Source organism: Nomascus leucogenys, chromosome 14 (assembly GCF_006542625.1).
Source record: "Nomascus leucogenys isolate Asia chromosome 14, Asia_NLE_v1, whole genome shotgun sequence".
Classification (NCBI taxonomy): Eukaryota; Metazoa; Chordata; class Mammalia; order Primates; family Hylobatidae; genus Nomascus; species Nomascus leucogenys.
Genome location: NC_044394.1, coordinates 49,492,112 through 49,507,205, shown reverse-complemented (window position 1 = coordinate 49,507,205; position 15,094 = coordinate 49,492,112). Strand labels below are relative to the sequence as shown.

The following is a 15,094-nucleotide window of genomic DNA, read 5'->3' as shown; positions in this document are numbered from 1 at the left end:
CCTCCGCCTCCTGGGTTCAAGCAATTCTCCTGCCTCAGGCTCCTGAGTAGCTGGGATTACAGGCATGCACCACCACGCCCAGCTAATTTTGTATTTTTAGTAGAGATGGGGTTTATCCATGTTGGTCAGGCTGACCTTGAACTCCTGACCTCAGGTGATCCACCCACCTCAGCCTTCCAAAGTGTTGGGATTACAGGCATGAGCCACCATGCCTGGCCATAAAATCACATTCTTGAGAGCCAGGCTCAGGTTACATATCCAATAAACAAAGACCATCGCTACTAGCTAAGGAGAATTTAAAAACAAGAACTGAATTAGAAAAGAGGCTGGGTGCAGTAGCTCACACCTGTAATCCCAGCACTCTGGGAGGCTGAGGCAGGAGGATCACTTGAGCCCAGGAGTTCAAGACCAGCCCGGGCAACATAGTGGAACTCCATCTCTACAAAAAAATAAAAATAAAAAATAAATTAGCTGAGCATGGTGGTGCACACCTGTAGTCCCAGCTACTACGGAGGCTGAGGCAGGAGAATCACTTGAGCCTCGGAGGTTGAGGCTGCAGTGAGCGATACAGTGAGCCACTGCACTCTAGCCTAGGTGACAGTGAGACCCGTCTCGAAAGGGGAAAAAAAAATTAAAAGAAGAAATCCAGTATTACACCACATTTTCTTTGTTCCCAATGCTGTGTGTTTTGGTGTAGTGTGTTCTGAGAAGACAGGCCTTGTGCCACTGATGGACTGTCTCACACATCTTTATCAGCCCCTTCAAGTTTATTTCAGTCTTGGAGACGGAGTCTTGCTCTGTTGCCCAGGCTGGAATGCAGTGGCGCGATCTAGGCTCACTGTAAGCTCTGCCTCCCAGGTTCACGCCATTCTCCTGCCTCAGCCTCCCGAGTAGCTGGGACTACAGGCGCCCGCCACCACACCCGGCTAATTTTTTGTATTTTTAGTAGAGATAAGGTTTCACCGTGTTAGCCAGGATGGTCTCAATCTCCTGACCTCATGATCCGCCTACCTCGGCCTCCCAAAGTTCTGGGATTACAGGCGTGAGCCACCAGGCCCAGCCTATTTCAGTATTTTTTTTGGTACAGAGTCTCACTCTGTTGCCCAGGCTGGAGTACAGTGGTGCAATCTCAGCTCACTGCAACCTCTGTCTCCCAGGGTCAAGCAATTCTCCTGCCTCAGCCTCCTGAGTAGCTGGGATTACAGGCGTGCACCACCATACCTGTATTTTTAGCAAAGATAAGGTTTCACCATGTTGGCCAGGCTGGTCTCAAACTCCTGACCTCAACTGATCCGCCCACCTCGGCCTCCCAAAGTGCTGGGATTCCAGGTGTGAGCCACAGCGCCCGCCGTACTTCAGTCTTCTTTAAAGCAGTGATGTGCATGGTGCTGTGAGCATCCAAAGAGAAAAACAGCAGCAGCAGTTTACTCTGGGCTGATACAAAACTGAAAAATCTACTTGCCTCTCCATTTTCCTGGGCTGGACTCAGTGCATCGGCTGACACATTCTCTTGGTCATCAGTTTTTGTTTTCTTACTACATTCCTTAAAAAGGCAAAGGAACATTATTAATGAACTTTTAATTCGTCCCCCTTAAGAAAATGTGCACACTCGGACCAATGAAGCTCATGTATTTCTATCCTTTCTTTCTTTTATTTATTTATTTATTTTAGACGGAGTCTCGCTCTCACCCAGGCTGGAGTGCAGGGGCACAACCTCGGCTCACTGCAGCCTCCACCTCCCAGGTTCAAGCGATTCTCCTGCCTCGGCCTTCTGAGTAGCTGGGATTACAGGTGTGCGCCACCACGCCCGGCTAATTTTATATTTTTAGTAGAGACAGGGCTTCCCCATGTTGGCCACGATGGTCTTGAACTGCTGACCTCAGGTGATCCACCTGCCTCTGCCTCCCGAAGTGCTGGGATTACAGGCATGCGCCGCCACACCTGGCTAATTTTTGTATTTTTAGTAGAGAGGGGGTTTCGCCATGTTGGCCAGGCTGGTCTCGAACTCCTGACCTCAGGTGATCCACCTGCCTTGGCCTCCCCTGCCAACGTGCTGGGATAACAGGGGTGAGCCACCGTGCCTGGCCTTCTATCCTTTCTAGTGAAACAAAAGCGCACCTACTTAAGGACACACACACACACACACAATCTCTATTGCTTGCAATAATAAAAAAGCAGAAGCAACAGTAGCCTTCCCCCCACAGGTGAATTCCCCTGGACACAGGTGTACTTAGAACAGGATGCAGCCACCACCGGGGATGAACGACACATGGAATGCTCGGAAGCCTCCTGCCACGGTGTCACGCACAGAAGAGCCAGCCACAGAGCAGCATCCACAGGAGCTCATTCCGGCAGTAACAGCTACAAAAGCCCCTTGCGTGCGCTGCGCGGTTGTTGCCATGGCCTGAAGACATGCGCGCAAGGCGCCGGTCAGCAGCCGTCACCCGCTTCCGCCCCTGCACCGGCTGCTCGGTGACCCTCAGCGGGGCAGGTTCGAAAACGCCTAAAAACCCCTCGAAACGCTTCTGATCATTCCCGCCAGGACCGCTGTTTACTCGGACTGTGGTGCGCGGCACTAGAGGCTCGGTCTCCGTTCGTTTCCGCGCTTCGAGGGCGTGGGAAAGATGGACAAGTTCAGGGAGAACCGCGAAGACCGAGCCCGCCCTGCAGAGAGCAGCGGACCCCGCGCCGGCCGCCTCCACGCCGAGCGGGCCCAGGGTGCCGAGGCCGGGGGCGCCTTGAAGAGCCCTGAGGCGAGCGAGTGGCGGGCCCGGGCCGCCAACCTCGGCCGCCCAGAGCCCCACGGGACAGGCACCAGGCGCGCGCCTTCCCGGCCCGCGGCGCTCACCTTGCGCGTGCAGTGCTCACACTTCATCTGGAGCGCGGCTGGCAGGAGGCCGGGCGCCTCAGCCTGAGGGAAGCACCGGGAGACTGGGACACCGCTGCCCGCCGCCCGCGGCCCTTTGTTGTCCTCCCCCGACGCGGCCTCACCCCCAACGGCGGCGCTCGGCCAATGAGAGCACTGGGAGAGGACAAGCCGCACCCCTGGGCCAATAGGATTCCCCACCCCGACGGCTTTGTCTAGGCCAATGACAGTGCCGGGAAGGGGCGGGCCAGGCCCCAGAGCCAATCGGAGCACGCGGGGCGGAGCGCAGCCTCACTCCACGTACGGCGCCGCGGGAACCGGGTCCTTGCGTGGGTTTCCCCTTTTCTTGGGTCCTGCGGCGGCGGCGGCGGCGGCGGCCAAGCGGCGTTCACCAGGGAGTCGGTGAGCGCGCGGACTGTCCCGAGGCCAAGCCGGGGCCGTTGCAGGGTGCTAGGTCCGGTGGTCACGGGGTCTGGAGGCCCCTGGGCCCGCAGAGGCCGCGGCCGGGCTCTGTCAGCCAGCTCGGCGTCGGACACTCGCCTTACTCGCGGCTCCTAACGGGGTGGGCCGGGGGCACAGCCCTCGTCCGCCGCCATTGCCGCTTCCGGTCGTGTCACGTAGGCCCGGCGGAGTAGCAGCGCGCATGCGCGGCCTGTCTGGCCGTAACCACGTGATGGACCCGGAAGCACGAGGGCAGATGCCAAATGATGGCCTTTTGACGTTTGCATGCGTTCACTGTGGATAATTTTACCAAGTACATTGATTTGGGCCCTTACAGCTTACAAAGTAAAGATAACACTCCTCTAAGAAACTGATTTCAGCTAAGCAAAACAGGGCTATAATGGAAGTGTTGGACTCCTCTTCTAATTGTAAACATTTTATGAAATCAGTGTATGCATATTACAGAAATCAGAAATGAGAAGTAAGAACATGTCTGGGAGAGTGTGACATAAGAAAAATAATTTGTAGGCATATTTAACAGACACCAGCAGTTCTCAAGATTCCCTATGTTAGAGCCTTTCTTCCTGTCCTCTGAGAAATGAAAATGAAATCCAAAGATCCCCAACTGACTACACGAACCCCCTACTGGCTAAGGAGATCCCAGGGTTACCTTGAAGGCAGTCCTCAGCCATGACAGATGGGAGGTGAGACGCCTGTTATTAAGGCCGACCCTTGGCTAACTACCATTAAGTTTTCTTTGCTAAGGGCTTAACGGAAACCAGCTCTTTCGAAAGACTCCACCGCTGATAACAACCCTCTCATTTGCAGTTTCGGCACAAGTGACCAGTATTCCTTACTGATAAGAGACACTGACCATGGAGTGGTTCTGGTGAGTGACATGACCGTCGTGAAGGGGCCTGAAGCTTCATTGTGCTTGTGTATGTTTCTCTCTTCAAAAATATTCATGACTCCTCCTGTAGCTTGATAAATATGTATATTTACACACTGCTCCGCATAGATTCCTGTTCCCTTTGCCCCTCCCTGGAAGTGTCCGTTTCTGGTTTCTGGCCAGAGGCAGTGCTTCCCTGCCTGTCAGAATGGCCACCCTGCAGGCTGAAACCCTTTATGAGAAATAAAGCTCTCCTTCCCAAATTTATGAATCTCATCATTCTTCAGCTTGCCATTGCCATTCGGGTTCTTCCTGCTCGCTGCACAGACAAAAAGTCAATTCATCAAGATTGCAGCAGGCCAGGAAAAGAGTTTAATTGACACCTGGCAGGCCACACAGGAGACAGTTATTACTCAAATCAGTCTCTCCAAAGGCTCAGCAGTTAGGGGTTTTTTTGTTTGTTTGTTTTTGAGACAGAGTCTCACTCTGTCACCCAGGTTGGAGTGCAGTGGCACAATCTCGGCTCACTACAACCTCTGCCTCCCAGGTTCAAGCGATTCTCCTGTGTCAGCCTCCTGAGTAGCTGGGACTACAGGCACATGCCACCACGCCTGGCTAATTTTTGTATTTTTTAGTAGAGATGGGGTTTCACCATACTGGCCAGGCTGGTCTTGAACTCCTGACCTTGTGATCTGCCCGCCTCGGCCTCCCAAAGTGCTGGGATTACAGGCATGAGCCACCACACCCGGCTGCATTTAGGGTTTTTATGGACAATTTGGTGGGCAGGAGGCTAGGGAGTGGTTGCTGCTGATTGACTGGGAATGAAATCAAAAGGGTGTGTGGAAAACGGTCCTCAAGCACTGAGTCTGCCTCTGGGTGGGGCCACACAAACCAATTGAGTCCTGAGTGGCAGGTTGGGGTGGGTTCACTCTGAAAAACATCTCAAAAAGCCATTCTTAGTTTCTGCAATACTGGTATTATCTATAGGTGGCAATTCGGGAAGCTGCAAATTTTGTGATCTCTGGCCACATGAATACTGAGCAGTGAGGGACTGTAGAAACCAGGCCTGCATTTTAGCGGAGTTCAGGCCCCTCCCACAATCCTAACCTTGTGGCCTTTCATTAGCTTTATAAAGGCAATTTCAGCCCCAGAAGTGGGAGGTGATAGTTTTAGGAAGGGACTATTATCATCCTTGTTTCAAGGTTAAACTGTAAATTCCTCCCAAAGCTCCTAAAATTAGCTTGGCTTATACCCAGGAATAACCAAGGACAGCTTGGATGTCAGAAGGAAGATGGAATTAACTATGTGAAATTTCTCTGTCTTTTTTTTTGAGACAGTGTCTCACTCTGTCACCCAGGCTGGAGTGCAGTAGCGTGATCACAGCTCACTGCAGCCTCAACCTCCTTGGCTCAAGTAATCCTTCCACCTCAGCCCCACGGGGTAGCTGGGACTACAGGCTCACACCATTGTGCATGGCTAAGTTTTAAATTTTTTGTAGATACAGGGTCTCCCCATGTTGCCCAGGCTGTTCTCGAATTCCTGGGCCCAGGTGATCCACCTCAGCCTCCCAAAGTGCTGGGATTACAGGTGTGAGCCACTGCACCCAGCCTCTCTCACTGCCTTAATCTTTGCAAAGGCAGTTTCAAGTTGACACTTCAAAGTTGAGGCCAGGCATGGTGGCTCATGCCTGTAATCCCAGCACTTTGGGAGGCCGAGGCAGGCGGATCAGTTGAGGTCAGGAGTTTGACACCAGCCTGGCCAACATGGTAAAACCCCGTCTCTACTAAGAATGCAAAAATTAGCCAGGCATGGTGGTGTGTGCCTGTAATCACAGCTACTTGGGAGGCTGAGGCAGGAGAATCGCTTGAACCCAGGAGGTGGAGGTTGCAGTGAGCCGAGATCGCACCACTGGACTCCAGCCTGGGCGACAGAGTGAGACTTCATCTCAAAAAAAAAAATCTTATTTATAGTTTTCATTTTGTATAGCTTTTTACAAATGCAACAGTGAAATTCTGGAAGTCTTAACCCTCTAGATTACTCAAATTCAAGTCAGCATCTCTCAGAAAATATCTCCCCTCAACTTCAGCTTAAATAAAAGGATAATTTTAGGTTGTCATTTGTATAGCTTTTTTGGTAATGTTTTACAAACATAACTGGCCATGTGTGGTGGCTCACGCCTGTAATCCCAGCACTTTGGGAGGCTGAGGTGGGTGGATCACCTGAGGTCAGGTGTTTGAGACCAGCCTGGTCAACATGGTGAAACCCCATTTCTACTAAAAATACAAAAATTTGCTGTGTGTGGTAGTGGGTGCCTGTAATCACAACTACTCAGGAGGCTGAGGCAGGAGAATCACTTGAACCTGGGAGGCAGAGGTTGCAGTGAGCCAAGACCATGCCATTACACTCCAGCCTGGGCAACAAGAGCAAAATTCCATCTTTAAAATACAAAAAAATAAAAATAAAAATAAAAACGTAAGTGTAATATGGTTGAAAGAACAAATTACGGCTGGGTGTGTTGGCTCATGCCTGTAATCCCAGAACTTTGGGAGGCCAAGGCGGGAGGATTGCCTGAGCTCAGGAGTTCACAACCAGCCCGGACAACATGGTGAAACCCCATCTCTAATAAAATACAAAAAATTAGCTGGGTGTGGTGGCGCGCACCTGTAGTCCCAGCTACTCAGGAGACTGAGGCAGGAGAATCGCTTGAACCCGGGAGGCAGAGGCTGCCGTGAGCCAAGATCGCACGACTGTAGCCTCGGCAACAGGGCGAGACAACGTCTCAAAAAAAAAAAAAAGAACAAATTATAATCACTTAATTTTTTTTTTTTATCAAATAGCCATTGTCCGGTTTTCCCCATTGTCTCATATTTTTTTTAACAGTTTGTTTAAATCAGGATCTAAATAAGGTCTAGTATGTTCTATTAGTCTATATTACAATTGGCTCATATGTTTCTTAAGTCTCTTTTTCTATCAACTTACGGAAGACATTGAAAAGTCTCTCTTTAAAAACAAAAACTTGACTTTGACATAACTTGAGGCCTACTTAGAAGTGGCAGAGTTCAAGCTGGGCATGATGGCTCATGCCTGTAATCCCAGCACTTTGGGCAGCCAAGGCAGGTGGATCATCTGAAGTCAGGGGTTCGAGACCAGTCTGGCCAGCATGGCAAAAGCCTCTCTCTACTAAAAATAAAAAAATTAGCTGGACGTGGTAGTGTGTGCCTATAGTCCCAGCTATTTGGGAGGCTGAGGCAGGAGAATTGCTTGAACCCGGGAGGCGGAGGTTGCAATGAGCTGAGATGGTGCCACTGCAGTCCAGCCTGGGCAACAGAGTGGGACTTTGTCCAAAAAAAAAAAAAAAGTTGCGGAGTTCCTGATCTTAAAGTTGTTGTCATTTTTTAAATTTGTAGGTTCTATCCATATCCTTCTCTTTGTATATATCATTAAAAAAATCAGGTCATTTGCCTGTAGGATTTCCCATGTTGACAAAGAGTCAAACTGTAAAATATTTTAAGAGATTCTGAGCCAAATATGAGTGACCAAGGGCCAGTGACACAGCCCTTAGGAGATCCTGAGAACACGTACCCAAGGTGGTTAGGCTACATACATTTTTGGAAGACATAAGACATTAGTCAGTACATGTAGATGTACATTGGTTTGGTTCAGAAGGTGGGGCAACTTGAAGCGGGAGGCTTCCAAGTCATAGGTAGATTCAAAGATTTTCTGACTGGCAATTGGTTGAAAAGGTTAAGTTGCTGTCTAAAGAGCTCGAATCAACAGAAGGGAGTTTTTAGGTTAAGATAAGGGCTTGTGGAGACCAAGATTTCCATTAAGCAGAGGAAGTCTCCAGGTAGCAGGCTGCAGAGAGAATAGATTGTAAGTGCTTCTTATCAGAGTTCTCTCCTGAAGCAGGAAAAAGACCTGGAAAGGAACGCGGATTCTCTACAGAATGTAGATTTTCCTCACAAGGGACAGCTTTGCAGGGCTATTTCAAAATAAGTCGAAGAAATTTAATGTCGGGTAAAGTACTTCGATTTCTTCCAAGGCCTCCTATCTGTCATGTAGTCCTATACCAGAGTCAGGCTGGAATTTGGTGTCATTGCTACAGAGTCTACTTTGTCAGCTTCAAGATGTTTTTGTTTTGGTTTTTTTATTTTTTATTGAGATGGAGTCTCACTCTGTTGCCCAGGCTGGAGTGCAGTGGCGTGATCTCGGCTCACTGCAAGCTCTGCCTCCTGGGTTCATGCCATTCTCCTCCCTCAGCCTCCCGAGTAGCTGGGACTACAAGCACCCACCACCACGCCCAGCTAATTTTTTTGTGTTTTTAGTAGAGACGGGGTTTCACTGTCTTAGCCAGGATGGTCTCGATCTCCTGACCTCGTGATCTGCCCACCTCGGCCTCCCAAAGTGTTGGGATTACAGGCGTGAGCCACTGTGCCTGGCCACCTCAAGATCTGTTTTAATGTGAATGCTGGTCAGCTGTGTGCCTGAATTCCAAAAGGGAGGAAGGAGTGAGGTATGTCTGTCTCCCCCTTCCCATCACTGCCTGAGCTAGTTTTTCAGGATAACTTGGGAATGCTCTTGGCCAAGAGGAGGGGTCCATTCAGATGGTTGAGGTTTCGAATTTTATTTTTGGTTTACACCCACAATTGCTGACTGTATCCTTGTAGAATCCTTTAGTACAGTCTTGTCTTCCACATTTCCAGTAATTCACTCTAGAAGCTTGTTCACATTCAGGTTAAATTTTTTCTGGCAAGACTACTTCATAGATGGTGCTGTGTACTTCTGATATCTAACTGACCTTTTTGCAATGTTAATTAGCAGTCATTGATGACATTGCCTAGGTCCGTTAATTCATAGGGTGATGTTTTAATCCTACTGTTTCTTCTTCATTTATTAGCTGGAAAACTTCTATAATGAGAAATTCTTCTCATGCAGTATTTGGTTACTCTGCTGTAAATTTCATAAAGGCAGTACAAATGCTTGGTGCTTTCCTTTTATTAACCAGGCCACAAACTGGGGTGAGCTTGCCAGCATCCTCCAAAAGTGAACAGAGTTAAAAAATACATTATTATGAATTACAGACTGGAGCATCTGAGGATTTTAAATTCATTGGGATTACTGTTCTTATTCATGCTCAATTCTTCTTCTTTTTTGGCAATGAGAACCACTTCAGTTTCGCTTCTATGTTAGCAAGACGCTCATAGTCCTTGGTAAGTTCTTTGCTGTCGGATACGTTTCCCCAAACGTTTCTTTTTTTCAAGAAAACTGGCTCCTTTAGCAGGAACCACTTGCTTCCTCCTGCGGCTCCGCCCGGATCCCGGAAGTCCGTGCGGCCCAGCCCGCGATCCCGCAAATCCGCTCGGCTCCGCCCCATCCAGGAAGTGCGCGCGGCCCCGCCCCCAATCCCGGAAGTGCGCGCGGCCCCGCCCCGAAAGTCGGCTCGGCTCAGCTCCAATCCCGGAAGTGCGCGCGGCCCCGCCCCCACCGTTTCGCGTCTCTCTGCTGCGGCGCGGGGACCGCTGTGCTCTCGGTAGGCTGCTGGGCTGGGTGGGCTGCGCACTTCCTTCCCGCCTCGTGCCGCGCGTCCCGGCACCCTTGGGCGCACTCCGGGAGGGGTCTGCGTCCTGGGCCCGCCTGCCGGCTGTTCAGTGTCCCGCCGTGCCCGTCGCGAGCGGCCTCGCGCCTCTTCCGCTGCAGGTTAGCCTCGGCGGCTGGAGCGCCCTCAACCCGGACAAAGAAACGAGCGCTCGGTGCGACCAGCGGCGCGGGCGGCTCTGCCAGCGCGCGTGTGCTTGTGTCCGCGAGTGTGCTTGTGTGTATGCATTTGGGTGTGGAATGCTAGGTATTTGGGGAACAGTGGGGTAACTGAGGCTCGGGAGGGAGCCCAGTCATATACCAGCATCTAGAATTGGTTTGTGTGATTTGAACCCACTATTTTTTATTTTTTTGAGACACGGTCTCACTCTGTCACCCAGGCTGGAGTGCAGTGGCACGATCTCTGCTCATTGCAGCCTCCACCTCCTGGCCTCAGGTGATCCTCCCAGCTCAGCCTCCTGAATAGATAGGACCACAGGCATGCACCACCACACCGGGCTAAGTTTTAAATATTTTCTGTGGAGACGGGGTTTCACCACGTTGCCCTGGCTGGTCTTGAACTCCTTAACTCAACCAATCCGCACGCCTCGGCCTCCCAAAGTGCTGAGATTACAGGCATGAGCCACCGCGCCCAGCCTGAACCCCCTATTTAATGTCAGAAATTTGATTTGACTTCACAGGGAAAGCCCTGAGAAACTACAGAACGGGGTCCCTGGGGCCAGTGTTGGGGGCTACTGTGAAGTGGCAGGGCTACTGCGCCCCTGCGGAACTCCCCTGTGGAAGGTTAGCCCCTTTGGTGACTCGTCGGTTCTGGCCGCTTTGGGACCCTCCACTGTGCAGTCTGAACTTTCAGCAGGTGGAGGAGGGCAGAGAGAGAGAGCTGAGAGTGTTGGTCCATGCCAGTGCGAGAGCCAGTACAGCAGGAAGCCATGATGGGACTTTCAGTTCCTTTCTTGGTGGAGGCCAGCACAGGGGAGAGGGGTTGCCGATTGGTGCTAGAAGCTCAAAGGCTGCTGTGCGCTAGCGGCCTCCTCAAGACATAAGGTTTCCAGATAGGACGGGGCAGGTGGTGATGCAGCTGTAGCTCCTGAGTCTGAGCGGGAAACAGCCCCCGCGCAGTCGGTGTCACTGTGAACGGAAAAGGGCCTTCCTTACACAGGAAACGGGGTCTCTGCGGGATCCAGTGACGTGCCCGACCACAGAGACCAGGTGAGACTGGCTGATGGTGTCTGGGGCTGCAGGTGACTTAGTTCGGGGGCCTGCTCTTGGCCTCTACACTGGGCCTGATGGCTTGGGCGCCTGCCTGTGTGCAGGCCCAAGGGCTCAGCTGCCTCTGTCTGTCCCCAGACCCCTCCTCCTGTAGAGAGTGGTGCTGCCGTCTCGGGATGTACCTGCAGGTGGAGACCCGCACCAGCTCCCGCCTCCATCTGAAGAGGGCTCCAGGCATCCGGTCCTGGTCCCTGCTGGTTGGTAAGGCTCTCCACGTCCCTCCCCAGAACCCCAGAACCGAAAGCCTCACTTTCAAAAAGGATGCAAACGAAACGAAGTATTTTCTCTTTTTTCTATTACCTTGAAATCTAATGGCTATTTTGTTTCTTTGTATCCATTCAAATTTTATCCGGTGTACTTGGTTTTACAGATAATGCATGTCTGTTTTGTCCCCTTTTAACCACTAACACCCAGAGTATTTAATATACTCTATGAGCTTTTCTGAGGTCACCATATTTTCCCTTGTACTTGTTTTGAACCACGTGATGGGTGATCGTGGGTTCCCATGTCTCCTCCTCCCTGGTCCTCAGACCTTTTCATAGGACTCACAGTCCACTTAGCCTCCTCTCTTCCATCCCTACCCACCAGTAGGGTCCTGTACCCTTGGGGACAGCTGTACTTGTGTTGATGGGACACCGTGTGAGGAGTGGTGCTGGCTGTACCTCAGAAGCTGGGGCCCACCTTTTTTGTGACACATCACAGCCTCCTGTTGTGTTTTGCATGGCACGCTGTGTTGTAATTCTTTGTGCACAGTCTTCAGGCCTCACCACGTGCTGCTGGAGTAACATCCGTGTCAGTTATGGAGCCTCACACAGCAGATGTGTCCAGTAAATACTGTGAATAGTGCATACTGTGTTTTGCTTTTGTTTTCTTAGTGATGAGGTCTCGTTATGTTGCCCAGGCTGGTCTCAAACTCCTGAGCTCAAGCGATCTTCCTTCCTCAGCCTCCCAGGTAGCTGGGATTACAAGTGTGTGATCCTATGCCCAGCTATATTGCATTATTGAACCAACTTCCTGGCTGTTTCCCCTACTCTGAACCTGGTGGTCTGTAACCCCTGACCATAGCTGTTCCTACAGTGGGAAGGGCCTGCTCATCAGGGGCTGTGGCTCCTGGTCCCGCTACACTGGGGAGGAGGTGGGGTCTCACCGGGATCAATAGGCAGGCAGTCACTTTCTCTTCACAGGAATCTTGTCGATTGGCCTGGCTGCTGCCTACTATAGCGGAGGTAAAGCACCCCCCGCCCCACCCCCCCATGACTGTCTCAGCTGTTTGGAAAACAGAGAAAAGAAGGAAAAACTCATTTGTGACTGTCCATGGGGTGGCCTTTAAGATCGGCACCACACCCCTCCACAGGCTGCTGTTCTGCACGCCCATCCGCCCAGCACCCAGCCCACATTTCACTTCTTAAGTCTTCTGTGTTTTGGGTCATCAGATATTCCCGGAAAGATGCTCTTGAGGATCTGGCTAAGATCCAGCTGTGGGGTGAGGCATACTTCCTACCCTGCCACCATCACTGGGCCTGCCCAGACGGGCAGAGGCCCTGTACGCCCCACCTGCCTCTCTCACATGGACTCTGGGGGTCAGAGCTGGGTGGGGTGTGCTGCGTGTGGGTCCTGAGCGGCCAGGGCAGGGTCAGCAGCACAGGAAGCTGCCCAGGGGGTCCTTGCAAACGTGGGCTCTGGCCAGCGTCTGGGGGAGGCTGTGCTAGGCGGGGCCTCCTGTGGGCACATCCCTGGAGCTCAGGCTGGCGCCCTATGTCCATCTCCAGATAGCCTGGGCTGGAAGCTCTTCTACGTCACAGGCTGCCTGTTTGTGGCTGTGCAGAACTTGGAGGACTGGGAGGTAAGGCCGGCTTGGGTGCAGGACAGAGTCCAGGGCTGTTCAGCTCCTGGGTTTTCTCTCAGTGGGAATGAGAGGAGGAGGAAGGGCCCTGGGTGGCCTAGCGCCTCCCTGTCCTGAAGCGTTGGTCCCTGTTTGGAGGTCTCCGTTCATCAGGACGTGGCCCCTGCACTCACCTGGGACCGTTCTTGGCCAAGGAATCCCCCGAAGGCATTTTTCTCTTAGAAGCTCGCCATGACTGTCTTCACCAAAGTGCTTTCTTCCCAGAGTTGCCACGATGGGGCGCGAGTCAGCTTTCCCCGTGGCCGGCCCTCCCACCTCGGAGCCCCTCATGAGTCCTTTCAGCTTGGCCCAGTGCTGCCCTCTGAGTTCCATGCCCTCGTTTGCTGGTTCCACTGCTTCCCTGTGCTTGTTTTGCCTGCAGAGTGGAGCAAGCGCCCGCTGCACCTGCCCACCTCCCCATTTCCCAACAGGAGTCGGGTTGGCTGCAGATGTCCGGCTCTGACAGAGCAGCACCTGTGGCTTCAGGGGTTTGGGTTCTGACTGGGAGGGGCCCCAGCCCCCCTTCTTGAGTGTCCACCCTGGTGAGGGTGGGGGTGATGCCCCAGCGGCCACGGGGCCCCCGTTCCCGGAGGTTCATGGTGGTCAGTGCGTGTCGGTTTCCAGGAAGCCATCTTCGACAAGAGCACAGGGAAGGTTGTTCTGAAGACGTTCAGCCTCTACAAGAAGCTGCTGACTCTTTTCAGAGCTGGCCACGATCAGGGTGAGTTGTGGGGAGTGTGGGGACATGGGACACAGTGGGCCACAGAGGCGGTGCACTGTGGGTGTCTGGGTGACCCATGGGGCCTAGAGGGGGGCCTAGAAGCACCTTTGGTCCAAGCTTGTCTGCTTGGTGACCAGGGTTGTGTCCTGCCTGCTGGACGCAGGATCCCATGGATATGCCCCACCTGCTCACCTGGTCAGCGGGGTCCTAGAGCCTCCTGGGCTCTTTAGAGGTTTGGCCCCTGGGGAGAGTGGGAGGAGCAGGGGTCTGGCCCACCCGGGCTCGGGCAGCCTCTATTTAGCTGTGTTCTCCCGCCTGCCTGGCAGCCACTTCTCCCCAGGTGCAGTCTGGCCCCAGCAGCAGGTCACAGGATGGGGCAGGGAGAGCCATGGCAGCCCGTGGGCATTCTGGAGTGGGGGTCTGGAGTAGGGCTCCGGAGTGGGGGTCTGGAGTGGGGCCACCTGGCTTCTTGCGGGCCTTGGTGCTGCTCCAGCTTTCCTGTGGGTTCTCCTGGGCCTGCAGTAGGGGCTGGATGGTCTGAGGAACCCCCCACCCTTGAGCCTGGGCACTGGCCCAACTGTGGTCAGTACCAGTTTCCTGTAGATGCTGCCGCACAGACAGAGGCCCCGGGGTCCGGCCGCCCATGCATAGCCCCAGAGAGGGGACAGATTCTGGCGACCAGAGTTGCTGGGCAGTCTTGGGTTTAGTGCCACAATGCTGCGCTTCTGACAGGCTGCTTCCTGGATCCCCGCAGGGACCTGGCCAGGGCATTGGGGAGAGGTGTTGCAGGGCCGGCCTGGGCTGTGGGAGGCAGCTGTGCCATTTTCTGACAGCCACTGGGGCTGCCCCGGTACCCGAAGAGGTGGCTGCCCCAAGTTGCCACAGGAAATTGCAGGGTGGCCCTGGCTCAGCAGCCAACCTCCGGGAGACCTGGAGGAACAGTGCAGCGTAAAGATGGCGTCCTCGCACTGAGTGGGTCCCTGCAGTCGGCACTCCCAGGAGAACCAGCAGGCTGTGCATGTGGCCCACCAGCCTGCACCGCGGGCACGTCCTTCCCACCCAGAGGACCCTGCACTGCCTTCAGGGCCACAGCAGTCCTCTGGGGCCCAGCCTCAGGCAGGAAACAGCAAATGCTTTTGCTGCCAATCAAGAGTGGCTGTCGCTTTCGATGGTGCCAGTGGCCCTGGTGCGACTGCCGGGCAGCATGTGTGGGCGGGAATGGCTCGGCCACTGACCGTCTGCCCGCAGTGGTGGTCCTGCTGCATGATGTCCGCGACGTGAGCGTGGAGGAGGAGAAGGTCCGGTACTTCGGGAAGGGCTACATGGTGGTGCTCCGGCTTGCAACGGGCTTCTCCCACCCCCTCACACAGAGTGCAGTCATGGGCCACCGCAGGTAAGGCTGTGGGACTTTGACCTGGCCAGAGCTGCAGC

General features: G+C 53.3%; 2 protein-coding genes across 4 annotated transcripts in view; one reads left to right on the top strand and one right to left on the bottom strand.

Moving 5' to 3' along the window:
* Positions 1-3,484, bottom strand: part of NARF (nuclear prelamin A recognition factor) — a 30,537-nt gene extending 27,053 nt beyond the window's left edge. For both annotated transcript variants that reach the window (XM_012502704.2, XM_030828088.1), the window contains exons 1-2: positions 2,849-3,484; positions 1,463-1,543 (exon numbers count right to left, since the gene is read on the bottom strand). In XM_012502704.2, the coding sequence (XP_012358158.2) occupies positions 1,463-1,543; positions 2,849-2,875 (108 nt within the window). In that variant the 5' untranslated portion in view covers positions 2,876-3,484. The remainder of the gene's footprint in view (positions 1-1,462; positions 1,544-2,848) is intronic.
* Positions 3,485-9,419: 5,935 nt separating this feature from the next.
* The window catches only part of LOC100596824 (cytochrome b-245 chaperone 1), a 7,258-nt gene continuing 1,583 nt past the window's right edge, over positions 9,420-15,094 (top strand). The window contains exons 1-7 of one of the 2 annotated variants that reach the window (XM_030828098.1): positions 9,420-9,726; positions 10,951-11,000; positions 11,139-11,261; positions 12,245-12,286; positions 12,830-12,903; positions 13,567-13,663; positions 14,912-15,056. In XM_030828098.1, the coding sequence (XP_030683958.1) occupies positions 11,177-11,261; positions 12,245-12,286; positions 12,830-12,903; positions 13,567-13,663; positions 14,912-15,056 (443 nt within the window). In that variant the 5' untranslated portion in view covers positions 9,420-9,726; positions 10,951-11,000; positions 11,139-11,176. The other variant, XM_030828097.1, reaches the window with a different exon arrangement.